At 39.8% G+C, this 17195-nt stretch overlaps 1 protein-coding gene across 2 annotated transcripts in view; it reads left to right on the plus strand.

Moving 5' to 3' along the window:
• Itch (itchy E3 ubiquitin protein ligase) overlaps positions 1 to 17195 on the plus strand; it is a 116290-nt gene that overhangs the window by 38205 nt on the left and 60890 nt on the right. The window contains exons 5-7 of one of the 2 annotated variants that reach the window (XM_028888965.2): positions 865 to 989; positions 1957 to 2094; positions 15566 to 15611. In XM_028888965.2, the coding sequence (XP_028744798.1) occupies positions 865 to 989; positions 1957 to 2094; positions 15566 to 15611 (309 nt within the window). The remainder of the gene's footprint in view (positions 1 to 864; positions 990 to 1956; positions 2095 to 15565; positions 15612 to 17195) is intronic. The other variant, XM_037205339.1, reaches the window with a different exon arrangement.

Here is a 17195-nt window from a genome sequence, read left to right on the forward strand (position 1 = left end):
CAGGGTCTCACTGTGTTATCCAAGCTTGTACTTCTATATATGATGGTTATCCTGGTGACTTTGCCTCCCACATTGTGAAACTTGGTGTATTGATATAATTTTCAAAATGAATGATGGCCTGCGGAACTTTTGGTGTATCACAGTAGACTTTAGTTCAAACTTCAGCTGGCTTACTAGCTGGATGACCTTAGCAATTTGCTCAGCTTCTCTGAGGGGCATCATCTTTAGTATTAATTCTCATATGATACACTTACTGTGGGGATTAATGAAATCACCTCAAGTTCAGTGAAATGCATCGCCTAAGTAAGGATTTAATTTGTGAATTCACAATTTCAAAACTTGCCTTTTAAAATGAACACATGAAATTGTGTATCTTTATGAGGCATATTATATTGTTTCAATAAATCCGCTCTTTTAATAATCTGTTGCCTTATAAGCAGTTTGTCTTGCACGCATACGTACATGTCTGTGTATGTGTGTGTGTGTGTTAGTGATCTTACAGTCCAGTTGCATTCAAACACAGTTTTCATGAGATTTCAGAGCATAGACCACCTGGTTAATAGTAAACTTTTAGGAGGCACAGTGAGGGACTGCCCACATAGTTCAGTAGGTAAAGGTACTTGCCTCCAAGACTGACAGTCTGAGCTAGATCCCTGAGACCCTAATGCTGGAAGGAGAGAACTAATTCCTGTAAGCTGTCCTTTGACCTCCCCATCCAACTAAGTGAATAAACATAATTTGTTTTAATTTAAGAAAAAGAGGTACAATAAAAAAATTTTAGACACTAAATCTTTATTGTAACTTACTAAGGACCTCATTATGATGTTTAATGAAAACAGTATTTCCCTCCTTTTTTACTTTCAGTATCGTTACCCCTACGAGTAAATTACATTTTCGTGTGTGGAGTCACCAGACCTTGAAATCTGATGTTTTGTTGGGAACTGCTGCATTAGATATTTATGAAACATTAAAGTCAAACAATATGAAACGTATGTATGTAAGAGTAACATAAAATGTACTTTGCTGTTTTTTTTGGGAGAAATTCTTATGTTAAACATGTGGAACAACTCACATCATTATTGGTCCTTAAATTTAAATGATTATTGAACTGGGGGTGGTTGACATGTTTAATTGTAGCATCTGGAAAGTAGAGGCAGATGAATCTCTGTAAGGTCAAGGCCAGCCTGGGCTATATACTGAGTTCCAGGCCAGCCAGGGATACATTGTGAGAGCAAGACAAAAACAAAACAACTATAAAAAGTATCTATGTGGTTATAAAAAGTGACAGAAAAGTCCTAAAGCTATTTAAAGCATTCTGAATAATTTTGTTTGGTCATTCATTTGGATATACTATTTTAGTAAATATTTATTTCCTTAATAAATAAGTATTAATAAAGTAATACATAGTGAATTACTGAAAAACTAAGAGATTTAAAGCAGAAATGAAGGAAAATACTTCAGAGAGACAGAAGTGATGTTAGGGTTAAAGGCATAGACAGATTCCTGTGTTTGTTTCTATTGCTTAAATTTGAAGTGTCCTATTTTAGGTGATGAAAATATTTATAAAGTCATAACTCATTGTTAGAGCTGATAGTTTAAATGTGAATTGTTTTTTTATCCCTTGACACAATTCTCAGAATATTTTTCTTATTTAGGTCTTTATGATATATAATCCATTCTTAAATTATGTTTTCATTCACTATAGCCCAAGTTTATATTGCTAAATAACCTTTGTTTTCATGTTGGTTTGATTTATACTATGTTCTTACAAGGTGGAATGAATATAATAGATGATGTGGATTATGTAATATTTTATATTCTATATATTGGTGAAGTTTATTTTTTTTTAAAAAAAGCAGTGTTCTGGTCTTAAAGGTTCTTAAACCTTTGTCCAGTAAAACAGTATACGCATAATAGGAAGAGTGATCTTTCTTGTATAATTTTGTTCTTTTTCAGTTGAAGAAGTAGTTATTACTTTGCAGCTTCTAGGAGACAAAGAGCCAACAGAGACAATCGGAGACTTGTCAGTTTGTCTTGATGGGCTGCAAGTAGAAGCTGAAGTGGTTACTAATGGTGAAACTTCATGCTCAGAAAGTAAGTGATTACTTTTTCTTTTTCGGTTTTCGGTTTTTCAAGACAGGGTTTCTCTGTGTAGCGCTGGCTGTCCTGGAACTTGCTCTGTAGATCAGGCTGGCCTCAACTCAGAGATCCACCTGCCTCTGGCTCCTGAGCGCTGGGATTAAAGGCATGCACCACCAACACCTGGCTAAGTGGTTACATTTCCCCCTCCTTTTTTTGAAGATAATAATATACCACGTAGACTAGGCTGACCTTTCTTACTCTTTCTCTCTCTGTCTCTCTGTAGTACGTGCGTGTGTGTGCGTGTAAATTATGAGTGGTGGTGGTAGTATACTCCTGTGCATGCATCAGTAGATGCCAAAGGTTAATATTAGGAAGTCTTCCTCAGTCATTTGTCTGCCTTAAAAAAATTATTTTTAATGGTATATATGTATGTGTTTGTCTGTGAGTGTATGTCACCTGTGTGGGTTCCCTAGATAATCCTATGGAGCTAGGTAGTTATGAACTGCCTGACGTGGATGCTGGGACTCTTAACTCTGGTCCTTACAAGCCCTCTTTCCAGCCCCCATCTGCTGTGTTTTTTTTGAGATAGGAATCTCTCATGATCTTCCAGTTTGTCTAGGGTATCTAAGCAGAGAGCCCCTAGGATCCACCTGTCTCCAGCCTTCGGTTTATTTCTGGGATTATAAGCGCGTGCTGCCTCACCAGGTTTCTACATGCATGCTGAGGGTCTGAACCCAGGTCCTGGTGCTTACACACCCACTGAGCTGTGTCTCCAGTACTCCATTGGTTTTGAACTCTCGTCTTCTTGCCTCAGCCTTCCAGGTGCTGGAATTATGAGGCAGACATAGGCCAGCGTGCTCAGATCAGTTATTGCTTTGTGTTCAGGTCTCTTAGTCTTCTGATAAACAATAGCTAGTGTGGTATTTATAATTATTGTTATTACTGGTCTTTGCAGAAAAAAATAGGTTTGTTTTCTTTTTAAAAAGGCATTGGTCTAGGAATATAGCTTAGTGGTAGAGTGGTACATAGCATGTGTGAGACCCTAAATTCAATTCCCAATACCATAATAAAATTAATAAAAAAGACACTGATCACATTAAATATTTTGTTTTTGTTGCAGTGTTTCTATAAATTAAAAAAATTCTGCAAGTTAAAAAGCTGGATGAATAAAAGTTGAATCACACCAGGCAGTGATTGTAGGGAAAAGGGGCCAACTAAAGAAACCCACCCTGACCCTGGAGCCCAGAGCCAGGGAAAGAAACACAGCCTAGATCTGGGACCCAAGCCAGTGAAAGAAACGCTTTATCCCTGAACCCAGAACCAAAGAAAGATGTCCTGACTCTGAAACCAGTGCCAAAGAAACACTCTTTGTCCATAGAATCACAACCAGTGAGAGAAATATGCCCTGGCCTTAGACTTAGAGCCAAAAAGCTAAGAGAGGCCAGTGAAAGAAACATAGTTTGTCTCTGAAATCAGGGCCATCTCTGCCCCTAACGCATGAAACTAACCAATCCTTGAGCAAATAAAAACAAAAACAAAACAAACAAACAAACAAAAAACTAACCAATCCCTGGACAGAAAATCTTCTAACTCCACCCCTAAGAAACTCTATATAAACCACCCTGCCTGTTCAGTTGTCGGCTGTTCTTTCCCTCCCTGGCAGAGGCAGCTACTCTCCTGGACAACTCCTTCCCAAATACATCTCTTTCTCAATAGAGTCTTGGGTGTGAAGATCTTCATTCGAGGTGCAGAGAAGAACCTTGCTAAGACATCCCTTCGGGAACTGAGCAGAAAAAAACCTTGCAGAGATATTCGCTTAGGGGACTGAGCAAGGCAGAGCTGAACAGAAGAACCTTGCTGAGATAGCCCTAGGGGACTGAGCAGGGTGGAGCAGAAAAAGTAACATTTTCCCAGAGCCAGAGGAGACTGCTACATTTCTGCAGGGGTTTCCCCATTAGCAGAGTGAAGCAAAAGATGTAACATCTTGGGCCAGGAAAGAAGCAGGGCTCTGCTGGGAAGACCCCTTAAGTGGGGGCTGAACAAAGCTCAGCTGTAGCGGCTTTCCAAGAGAGGAGCAGGATTGTTATATCCTGCGGGGAGGCCATCCCCCACTGCACCCCAACTCCAGGTATAGCCTAACTCCCAAACAGTCAGGATACCTCTCCAGAGCTGATGTCTCATTGCAGCTCCAGCTGCCAGAGCTGTCCTAGCAGCTCAAAGTATAGCCTGACTCCCCGAGCATTCAGGATTACCACCCCTCCAAACCCTTGCTTACAGTGATGGCACACACCTTAAATCCCAGCACTTCAGAGGCAGAGGCAGGAGGATCTCTGTGAGTTTGAGGCCAGCTTGATCTACATAGTGGGTTCCAGAACAGCTTGATCTACATAATGGGTTCCAGAACAGCCAGAGCTACACAGAGAAACCCTGTCTGAAAAACAAAAACCAGAAACCCCCCCACAAAATCCCAGGCAAAATATTTTTGGGTTGGAAACATGGTCCAGTGGTTAAAAGCACCCTGGGTTTAATGTGGTTGGAGTTTTCTTTAGTCCTGCCTGGACCACGGTCAGGACAAATCTCTCTCACCCGCCAATCTCACAGTCACTCAGACCCAACCAAGTAAACACACAGAGACTTATATTACTTATAAACTGTATGGTCATGGCAGGCTTCTTGCTAACTGTTCTTCTATCTTAAATTAACCCATTTCTATTCATCTATAAGTTGCCACGTGACTCGTGGCTTACCGGTATCTTAACATCTTCTCATGGTGGTGGCTGGCAGTGTCTCTCTACTCAGCCTTCTACTTCCCAGAATTCTCTTCTCTGCTTGTCCTGCCTATACTTCCTGCTTAGCTACTGGCCAGTCAGCATTTTATTTATACAGAATGATATCCACAGCACTTCCCCCTTTCAAACAAAAGCAGAGCCTCTTTTCCAAACCAACATATCCTTAGATCCAAATTTTGAAGTCAAGGTATCTTTAAATATACATATTGGCTTAACTCAACAGGTTTTACGATCAATTTTTTTTTTCTGTAGTTAAAAATCCCAAAGACAACATAATGTAGATTCTCTGTGTGATATCCATCTTTACAAGGCTTATTTTTTATATTACCTTTACTGTCTCTTTAAAGACTTTATTTTTAAAAGCTATCTATTTCTTTATATAACTGTATTGCTCTGTATAAATAAAGCTGATTGGCCAGTAGCCAGGTAGGAAGTATAGGTGAGACAAGGAGAGAGGAGAATTCTGGGAAGTGGAAGGCTGAGGCAGAGAGATGCTGCCAGCCGCCATGATGAGAAACAGATGTTAAGATACTGGTAAGCCAGTAGATTAATAGAAATGGGTTGATTTAAGATATAAAAACAGGGGCTGGAGAGATGGCTCAGAGGTTTAGAGCACTGGCTGCTCTTCCAGAGGTCCTGAGTTCAATTCCCAGCAACCACATGGTGACTCACAAGCATCTGTAATGAGATATGGCGCCCTCTTCTGTATACATAATAAATAAATAAATCTTTAAAAAAAAAAAGATATAAAAACAGTTAGCAAGTAGCCTGCCACGGCCATACAGTTTATAAGTAATATAAGTCTCTATATGTTTACTTGGTTGGGTCTGAATGGCTGTGGGACTGGCAGATGAGAGAGATTTGTCCTGACTGTGGGCCAGGCAGGACCAGAAAAACTCTAGCTACAAATGGTGCCCCTTTTCAAACAAAAGGAGAGCCTCTTTTCCAAAGCAACATAGCCTTAGTTTAATTCTCAATGCCTACATGATAGCTCACAACTGTCTGTAACTGGGAATCCTGCATCCTCACACAGACATACATGCAGACAAAACACCAATGCAAATAAAAATAAAAATAAATTATTAAAAAAAGGTGAACTACAGTTGACCTGTGACTATTGAACTGATTGATAAAGTATATTCTGAATGCTATTCATAGCAGCTAATACAGTACCTTTGAATGTTACCTCTTCCACTGCCAATGGTAGATATAAGTTACCATCTCTATCAGTGGCTGATTGAGTTTAAATGACTTCAGGTCCTTGTAGTACTAGACAGTCAGTACAAGCTGGAATCCATTTGCCATTTCTACTCCCTTACAGGAATATCTTTTGTGTTTTTTATAGTAATAAACCTGATTCATTATCTGTGTGCTGGTACATTTTACAATTTGCCGGGCATACTGGTTTGTGTTAAAGAGGAATTAACCACAATAAAGAAGTTTCCAGTGACCCCTGACTATCTGGTAGTGTTTTTAGTAAAACTTCTTTCCAATTTATTCCTTTTTTTTGAGACAAGATTTCTCTGTGTAGTTTTGGTGCCTGCCCTGCATCTCTCTCTGTAAATCATGCTGGCCTTGAACTCACAGAGATCTGCCTCATTCTGCCTCCTGAGTGCTGGGAGTAAAGATGTGCACCAACCACCACTTTATTTTTACCTTTAACATAGATTTCCAAGGCCCTACAACATAGAACTCTAAATTAATAGTTTTGGTGTTTGGTCTGACAAAGACTTGTTTATTTAGAACTGAGTTATAAGGCAGTTCCGGCAGTTAGGTACTGTGACCCTCTGTTGCTTCATTGGTGGAGTCTTCTTCTTTAACACAACCTTTTCATAGCAGGAACTTGAAGATAGTTATGAAGAATTTTCTACACTGCGTTTTTAAGTTACATTTATTCATTTAGTGTGTGTGTGTGTGTGTGTGTGTGTGTGTGTGTGTGTAGGAGTGCTTGTGCCACAGCACACATATGGAAGTCAGAGGACCACTCGTGAGAGTCAGTCCTTTACTTCTTCCATGTTGGTCTAAGCGTTGGACTCAGCTCATTGGGCTTGGCGACAAGTGCCTTAACAGACTGAGCCTTCTTGTGTCCTTCCCTCTCTTTTTTTTAAAAAAAGGAATTACAAAGTAGAAGGAAAATTCAGAAATTGTTATACTGCTACAGAACTGAACTTCAGTTGAACACTGTTCACAGGAAATCTGTAATAGTAACATACACACACACACACACACACACACACACACACACACACACACGATAAAATATAAATAATCATTGGTCAGCTACCCTAACCTTGAGTACTTATAGCTTCATGTTTTTCTGTTTGTTTTCTCAGTAGCTGGCACTTCAATGCAAAAGTCATGCTAGTGAGTCTTTATTTTAGAGTAAACTCTAAAGGTGTAAGCCACCATAACTGGCTTAGGTTGTTGTTGTTTTGTTTTTTGAGAAAGGGTCTCACTGTGTGGCTTAGGTTGTCCTTGAACTTGCTTTGTACCCTGTATTGGTCATGAATTTGAAGCAGTTCTCTCTTTTTCTTTTTAAAGTTTTTATTACACTTATTTATTTGTGTGTATAGATATGTTATGTAAACCCACAAGAGTCTGTTAAAGGATCTCTGCAATTTATTAAGATATAAAATGGGGGATAATACTCTCGCGGCTACAGAAAGAAATAAACACCACTGCTTATTCAGCTGTTGTTGTCCTCCGTTCTGCCTAGGGGTTTTGGAAACCAACTGTCAGATCTCCAATGATCCAAGAGAGTGTAGGACAACTCTCCCTCAGCTCCCAAGGGGTCACACATGCAGACAAAGCCATGCCCTAGGGCTTGTACCCCAAAGCCATTGGCTGAACGAAATGAATTCCCACAACATAGATGCATTCACATGCCACAGCACCAGTGTGGAGGTCCAAAGACAGCTTGCAAGAGTTGGTTCCCTCCTACCATGGAGATCCTGGGGATCAAACTCCTGTCATTAGGCTTGGTACTAATCGCCTTTACCAGCTGCTCCATCTCACCGCCTCTGAAAGAGTCCTTCTCTGTGACTGGCTTCCTTAGTGCTGGAATTACACACATGAGTTGCCACACCCAGTTCTGGTCCAAGGTCTTTGTCTTTGCTGTATACACTCTGAATGTGTTTAAAATTAGTTTAGGAAAGGCTCGTGAGGTAGCTTAGCCTGAGGACCTGAATTTAACCCCTAGAACCCATGAAAAGGTAGAAAGAACTTCCCAAAGTTGTCCTCTAACTTTCACAAATACCATGGAATACACACAGTAAATAAAAATAAAATAAGCTGGGAACCCAGCTTCTATTAAATAACAAATGTGGTGGCACATATCTTTAATCTCAGCATTCAGGAGGCAGAAGCTGGTAGATCTTCGTTGCCTTTGAGCCCAGACTGGTATATATAGTGAGTTCTAGGCTAGCCAGAACTACATAGTGAGACTCTTGTCTCAAAAAAAAAAAAAAAAAAAAAAAAAAAAAGATGAAATCTCTGCTTATTATGTGTGCCTAATTGCTTTTAAACTTAGACTTTTTCTTATTAGGCTTTAATTTTTTGTGGTTCCATTAAACTTCAGGGTAAGCAGTTATTTCAGGTCTAAGTGTATTATTAGTACTTCTTACCAGGGTAGTAAGTTATAAGGAACCAGCCTAAATTCTTTATTTCACTGAGTATTACTTCAATTTACCAAATCTCAAAAGGATTTATACATAGAGAAATTTTGCTTTATAGTCCCTTTTAATCATTCATTTTTATTTTATGTTTGTCTGTATGTATATATCTATACTATATGTGTGCCTGGTGCCTCTGAAGGCCAAAGAGGATATCAGATTCCTTGGAACTGAAGTTACAGGGTCTTGTGATCTGCCATGTAGGTGCTGGGAATTAAACTCAGGTTCTCTGCAAGAGCAACAAGTGCTCTTAACCACTGAGCCACCTTTCCAGTCCCTATAGTCTTTGTTTTGTTTTTTCAAGATGGGATCTCTTTACATAGCCTTGGCTGCCCTAGAACTCACTAAGTAGACCAGGTTCTCATCTGACTCAGAGATCCACATGCCTCTGCCTCCTGAGTGCTGAGATTAAAGGTGGGCATCATCACAATCTGCTCCTATAGTCTTTTATTGAAATTGACTTATGTTTGAATATTTCTCTGTGCTCAAAATATTAGTTAACCTGCCCTCTCCCAAAGGCCAGCAGAATTCCTTTGTCATTGTCATTGTTATTTTATTTTATTTTATATGTGTGACTGTTTTGTCTGCATATGTGCACTGTGTGTACCTGGTTCCCATAGAGACCAGAAGAGGGTGTTGGAACTAGAGCTACCATGTTGGTGCTGGGAATTGAATCCAGGTCCTTTGCAGGAGCAATATGTGCTCTAAACTGCTGAGTCATTTTTCCTGTCCCGTGTTTTTATGTTTGTATTTGACATGATGAGTGGTACTTTTAAAAACTGAAGCAGTTAGGTCATGGCTTTTTAGGTAGGACTTTTACTGTATTAATTTTTTTCAGTTTGTGAAGCACTTTGATTTGTTCTCCTATTTAATGTGTTTGAGGTCTAAGCCCACATTATAAAGTAAACAGCCATGAAAACTGCCACACAGTTTATATATTAAAGACATAAACAGTGTCATTACATCTATCTATATTTTTCCTTCTATATCATTACTTATCTCCTTTGTAGTCATAATATTTTTCTGAATTATGAATTAAAAAAATAAGCAGTATATTACTTGTGTTTTTTTTTTTTTATCTTGTTCCTTTTGTTTGCTGTTTTGTTTATGTTTGTTAGCTTGTTTGTTTTTTGAGACTGCATCTCAAGTAGGCCAGGCTGGCTTCAGAATCACTATTCTAAGGCTGGATACAACTGGTCTTCCTCCTGCGCCCCACCCCCCATGCTGGGGTTATAGGTGTTTGCTACCACACCCAACTTTTTCTTGAGCTGTATATAATATCATTATTAGGGTTGGAGAGATGGCTTAGCGGTTAAGAGCACTGATTATTCTTCCAGAGGTCCTGTGTTCAATTCCCATCAACCACATGGTGGCTCACAACCACCTATAATGAGATCTGGTGCCCTCTTCTGACCTGCAGGCAGACATGGAGACAGAATACTGCATATACAATAAATTTTAAAAAAGAATATGCATCTCTTTTTTTAAAAAAAATATTATTTTTTGAAATTTATCCATATTGTTGTTTCTGAGCTCATTTTCCCATTTTATAAAAATCTGTTAGGTAAACATGCTAGAGTTTTATGTCAAATTATGTTTAGATTTTTTTTTAAGTAGATATAGTGGATACTTTTTGAATACCTGCTGATTATATCCTTAGGAGTAGAATTGTCAGGGCGTAATGGTAAGTAAAATGAAATGGTATGTTCATCTACAGCTTATAGCATCACTTCTTCAAGTATGTTCCTTTTTATTGTTTTGGGGTTTTCAAATTAGGTGAGATTTATAGATTATGTAGTTCCCATTATCAAGATTATGTTCAGCATCTCTATACTTTGAAAACTGGAACCCTAGAACAATATTCTGCTTTCTCCTTTACCCAGCCCCTGGTAACCTTACTCAATTGTTTTTTGTCCCTGGATTTGCATATTATGGGAATATATCATACATGTTATTTACTTTCTTGTGACTATTTACAGAATGCTTGTCATAAGCAATTTAAAGGAAGACTTTCTTATTTTAGCTCCTGGTTTCAGAAGTATATGTCCATCAAGATAGGGAACACCATGACAGAACAGAGTAGCTCACATAATGGGAGCCAGGAATTAAATAGAAAGGAATATAGGAAAAGGCCAAGGAAGCATATTATACCAAGGACACCTCTGCCCCATGACCTGCCTCCTTCATTTAGTCCCCATTACCTGCTTCTCACCACTTCTAGATAAGGCCTGCATACTGTATATCCATCGAGGGATTAATCAATTCATTAAGTCAGAGGAGCTTGTCATCTCTGGAAATGCCATTAGAGGCGTGCTTTACTAACCTCATAGACATTTCTTAATCCAGTTGACAATGAAAATTAACTATTGCATTATATTAAATCATAGGTGATTTTTGTGTGTGTGTGTGTGTGATGTGTGCCAGTGTGTCCAGCTGTGCACATGGCAGCTGGGGGACAACAGTGTTTGTCTTCTACCATCCTGCCTTGTTCCTTGACGCAAGGTCTTCTCCTGTACTTGGAGCTCTGATATTTTGGCTAACTGACCACCAGCAAGCTCCAGCACTAACTCCTGCCGCCCCCCTCTCGGTGCTGTGGTCATAGGCATGTGCTGGCTTACATACGGCTTTTTATGTGAATGTTAGGTTCTGAGCAATGGTCCTTAGGCTTGCACAGCAAGTACTGTTCTCCTCTGAGCCCCATAGTTGACTTTCAGTGTTTATGTTGTAGTGTGTATTATTACCTTTTGGAAGCTGAGTACTATTCCATTGTCTATGTACACTACCATTTACCCATCTGCTGATGAACATTTAGCTATTATGAATTATAACTAATGCTATTAACTTCCAGGAAAACGTCCTCTGTGGTGTTTTAATGTCTCTTGGTTTATTCTCATGAGTGGAATTGTTGATGCTTGTGTTGCTAGTTTCACATTTTCTGGCTTTATGCGGAGATGTTGAAAGGTTTGTTGTTTTTAGATAGTGTCTTATGTAGCACAAGCCTCATACTGTGTAACTAAGGATTACCTTGAATGTCTGATCCTCTGCCTTCACCCCCAAATGCCAGCCCCAAATGCCAGGATTAAGGTGTATGTGCCACCATTCTCGATTCATGGGCTGGGCAAGGCATTCTGAGCTCTACTCTCAGCCCTTATCTTCGATTTTGGGGGATAGGTTCTCTCTTAGTAGCCCAGGCTGTCCTCAAATTCAGTACTGTCTCTGATTCTCAAGTACTGGAATGACAGTCATGTGCTGCCATGCTTCATATATTAATTTACTTTTAATCCATGATTTTCCTCTATATGTTCAATTTAATAATTTTACTATCTAAAACCTTTGGGGGAATATAACTGATATTTTAGTGTTTTCAGAGTCTTGATAAATAGTACTGACTGACCTAGAGCTCTCTAGGTAGACTACCAGGATGGCCTTGAATTTGCAAATTTTCTTTAATCTGCCTCTTGAGTACTGAGTGCTAAAATTATAGGCTTAGAAATGATCTTGTCCTCCCCTTATTGGGGCTCATTTTGATTTTTATTTCATGTTCTTTGGTTGCAAATTTCTATTGTATCTTAGTCTATCAGAATTGTCAAGGCCTAACTTGGGAATTCTTTGCTTTAGAGAACATGTCTCTGCTTTAGGCAGTGCCAGGGTTTGCTGCGACCTGAAAGCACTTTGTCTGCTTTCTGCGTCCCTGGCCTACTGCGCAGCGTCTGGGTCAGCACCCCCCACCTCAGCTGGCCTGAGGTGTTCTGATCCACCTCAGAGCTGGCAACTGCCATAAGATAGAGGTGTATTAAAGCTGCATTCTGCTTCTATTCTGGTATGTCAGATCAAGTTCTTGTTCATTTGAGATTGCCTGGCAGCCAAAGAATACAAAGTGTGTTAAATTTCTTCAGGAACTAGTTATTTTGTGGTGGGAGTGCTCCTTTTTTTTTTTTGGTTTTGGTTTTGGTTTTTTGAGGCAGGGTTTCTCTGTGTAGCTTTGTGCCTTCCCTGGATCCCGCTCTATAGACCAGGCTGGCCTCGAACTCACAGAGATCCACCTGCCTCTGCCTCCCAGTGCTGGGATTAAAGGCGTGTGCCACCACCGCCTGGCTGGGAGTGCTCTTTTAATTTAGCTCACTGAGGCAAAATCTTTGTAGCTCTTCCAGGGTTTCCTGTGGGTAACACACATGCATTTAGAATTTGAATACATTTTTCGTGTCTCTTTGCCCTTCTCCAAGTGACTTTCTTATTTATTTATTTATTTATTTGTGGTGTGTGTTGCACATGCATGAATGCGTGTGTGTACAATATGTGTATGGATGAGGTGCCCACGTGCTGCAGAGCATGTGTCGAGGTCAGTTGTGTAGGAGACAGTTTGGGGAGTTGGTTTTCACCTTCTACCTAGGTGAGGCACGGCCTCTTCCTTTGGCTGCTGTGCTGCCCGCTCCAGGCAGCCGGCCTGGGAGATTCTAGGCATTTCTGTTTGACTCCCATCTTGCTCTAGGAGTGCTGCATATGGATGCACTACGGTGTCCTGACTTTTCATGTAGTTTCCAGACATTGAATTCAGGCTTGGCAAGTGCTTTTACCTGCTGAGCTACCCCACCTCCACCAGTGGCTTTTTTATTTATGGGAGAAATGGAATACTGACTCGATTTAGTACTTAATGCTATATACATACATATATTGGTATAGTTTTCTCATTCCACTTATGTCGCATATATCAATCATTATAAGAAAATATAGAGCTGGGCGGCAGAGCCAGGTGGATCTCTGTGAGCTCAAGGCCAGCCTGGTCTACAAAGCGAGATCCAGATCCAGGACAGGCACCAAAACTACACAGAGAACCCTGTCTCGAAAAACCAAAAAAAAAAAAAAAAAAAAAAAAGAAAGAAAATATAGTACATATAAAAAACATTGTTTCATTTTATTTTGAGACAGTTTCACACTGGAGCTCAGACTGACCCGTAATATAATGTGTGTCCCAGATGAATTTATGGCAGTCTCTTGGTGAGATAACTAATGAGAACTGTCACACCTGGTGTGTGCAGTGCTGGGGCTCAGAGTCAGGGCTTTGTGCATGTTAAACAAAAATTCTACCAAGTGAGTTGTATCCCCAACCCCGTTTTGGTTTGGCTTTTTTTTTTTTTTTTTAAGATTATAAAAACTCCTCTTTAATCAAGCTTGTAACAGGTAACAGATTTGTTGGATAAAAAGGACAGTTTCCAATATATTGAGACATGAATCACAAGTCACTTGGAAAACCACAACAACAAATTCATACTTTCCCTGTAACAGCTATGAACTGATCCTTGGACACTTGCTCAATGTAGCCGATATGACCTGCTGGGTATGGAGTACACTATGGCTTTGGGCTCACACACATCTGACAGGGCTGTGGCATTGTTGACTTGACTTAAGAAGCAGGCAGGTGCCAGCACATTCAGACAGTGGATTGAACATCCTTTAAGTATCTGTGAGAAGCAAAGCAAAATAATCAGGCTGTCGGAAAGATGGGAGAGTAAGGACGGCTTACTGTGTACAGCTTGAGGCTGGAAGGGGGCTCGCAGCTTCATTTCTTTGGCTTCTTGGATAATGGCTGCTAGAACAGAAAAGTAAGCTGTGAGGTTCAGGTTCACAAGTCACCAGCCTGACTGCCGAATGTCAGGATCTTTCCAATCATATTCAGACACCAGGTGGGTTCTAGGAACCAGCATGGCTGTGTCCTTGGGCAAGTTGACATGCTGGCACTTGAACTTTTCAAGTCTATCTATCCACATGGTAAATTTGTTTGTACTGTGTGATTGCTCTGCTGACGGTCCCTCAGCCAGACACCATGTCATGTTCTTAGAGACCACTCTAAAATTTCATTAGAGTACATTTTATGTATCGCAAGGGTCACCATTTCAGATGTATAGTTAACGGCTTTTCATGAAAATTGTTGTTGTGTGTTTGTATGTGTGTAGGTGTATGAGTATGGTGAGAGCATGGAGGGTAGGGACCAACTTGTGTGAGTTGGTTCCATCAGATGGGTTCCAGGGATCAAACTCAAGTCATCAGGTTTGGCAGCACTCATGTTTGCCTGTCATCTTGCCAGTATTTTTGAGGTAACATATTTTGTTAGTTTGTTTTTAGTACTGTAGATTTTCATACAGTTTCAATTACAAAGCAACTCTACAGTTTATCCATTCCACTGTATCATTTTTTAAATGTATATTTCTGTGATCCTCAGTACTTAAAACAGGAAAACAATAGGCTTCTTCCACCCTTGCTAGCCGTAGTGGCATAATGTGGTTATGTGCTGGTGTGGTGGACTGGTGATTTTACTGGTGGAACCGTGGCTGTATCTTGGGAGTTTTGTTCTTTTGCCAGTTGTGCCTAGGCTGTTCAACTCAGAGTTCTTACGCAGTTTTCAGTTTTCCTCCTCCTCTTCATTTGGGCCTCTTTGAAACTTCCTGGTTTTTGTTTTTTCATCTTCCTCTCAGAGAGTTCTTTGAGTCTTTCATTTTCTCTGAGGTTTTTCTCCCCAGCTCCTTTATATAAAGAGAGTTACTAATTGACTTTGCTATTTCAGAGTTGTCTTATCATGACCATTCTGCTATTGGTTAGTAATTTTCTCCCATATTTCAGATAAAGTAAGTGGTTAAAGGCTGCGTGTGAGGGCTTACAGCTCTAATTCTAATGAGGCTGAGGCAGGAGCCTGAGTTCAGTACCAGCTGGAGATTTGAGAGAATGGCTAATACTGGGTTTGAATTAGAGCAAAGTATGTATGTCAAAAAATGCCGAAGTAGGCTGTGGGTAATGCATCTTAACTAATCTCTCATTGAATAACGATATGTATAAAATTGAAGATTTTGAACATCATTCTATTTTCCCTTTAAAATTTATGTTTGGACTTATATTATGTACTAGAAAGGTTTAATAGTTTAATAAAAGGCTTTTTTTTTTTTTTTTTTTTTTTTTTTTTTTTTTTTTTTTTTTAGTTTCAGTTAAAAATTACTCTCTTGAATCTCATTTTGTTTAAATTTATTGTTAAAGGTATTTCACAGAATGATGATGGCTGCAGACCCAAAGATGAAACAAGGTAAGGGTTCACTGACTGCTTACCACAGCATGCAGAAATAGACAAGAGTGAATGAACTTGTAGTCATTCATTTCAACTTCAGGTTCAGGGGTTGGAAAGTTAGCTCCTGAATTCTGATGTCTTTTGGCTTTCACAGACACTCATGTATACACATCTGTAAACACACACACACACACACACACACACACACACACACACACACACACACGGGCACACGGGCACACGGGCACACGGGCACACACACACGGGCACACACACAAATGAATAAATAACTACCAATTTTCAGGTTCAGATTGATAAATTGTGGGCCAAGTATGCTGACTTATGTGATCCCAGCATTTGGGTGTGTTGGGGTTGTTGGTACAAACCTGTAATCCAGCATTTTGGAGAAGGTAAGATCAGGAATTGAAAACCACGAGAAGGGGCTGGAGAGATGGCTGAGCAGTAAGGAATGCATGCTGCTCTTCCAGAGGACCCTAGTTCTGCTAGCACCGTGTTAGGTGGTTCACAAACTTCCTGGAACTCCACTTCAGTCTGTAACTCCAAACAACCCCTTTGGCCTCTGTGGGCATCCACATAAATGTATATGCCCACACATAGACACAAATACATATATATAAATAAATAATAAAATAAACCTTCAAGTTTAAATGGGAAAACCAAAAAAGCAGTGTCACAGATCATAAGAGAAAATCATCCAGAAAAAGGGCGTGCCATATTAGTTCATTGCTTCAGGGGAGAATAGATAAGTTAGAAGCCAAGCACAGGGAACATGTCTGGAATCCCATCGCTTGGGAGGTAGAGTCAGGAGGGTCAGTTGGGGTTCAAAGACCAACTTTGACTGCTTAAGACTAGCCTGTACTATGTAAAGGGAAATAGAGCATAATATTATGGTTTGGAAGTTGGGTAGACTAGTACAACAAACTCCCACGTTACCTATCTACTTCTGTAATGTGTAGAAATTTTCATGGTAAAAATATTTTAAAGGTTTGGATATAATTCAGTGTTGGAACGCTTGCCCAGTGTGCCCAAAGCCATGGATTCCATCCCCAGCAGGGCCAAAAACAAATGACACAGTTTGTTAAAATCTTCAGGAAAAACAAAGTCATAATGTGATGCTATCAAAGCAAATAGAACTCTGCCTTCTTTGAGTCACATTGTATTAATCTACAAGTATCCTCTCAGGTAACTTCTTACTGAGAACAGTTATTTATAATGGGAAAGTGGTTTAATTTCATCCCTTCTCAGACTTTAAACTTTATTTGTAGTCAAGGCTGGTTTTGAATCTGCTAATCCTCCTGTTTCCCCTTCCTGAATGCTGCATTTGCAGGCATGTGTAACCTTGCCTGGCTAGAAAAGATTTTTTAACATAGATAGAAGCCTAACATTAAGGGAAAGAGTCACTTAGGAAAAGGCCAGTACACACCCAAGACATGAGTGCAGGATTCTCAAGAGAGGATTATGTGACAGTGTCTTAATAATAGCAATATGTATGATTTTGGTGCCTTTAGGGGTTATATTGTTTAAAGGTTCTCTGTGGGAACTTTTTAATAAATGACATCATAAAGTGGTTTCCAAAGAACA

The sequence above is a fragment of the Peromyscus leucopus genome, chromosome 4 (genome assembly GCF_004664715.2).
Source record: "Peromyscus leucopus breed LL Stock chromosome 4, UCI_PerLeu_2.1, whole genome shotgun sequence".
Taxonomy (NCBI): Eukaryota; Metazoa; Chordata; class Mammalia; order Rodentia; family Cricetidae; genus Peromyscus; species Peromyscus leucopus.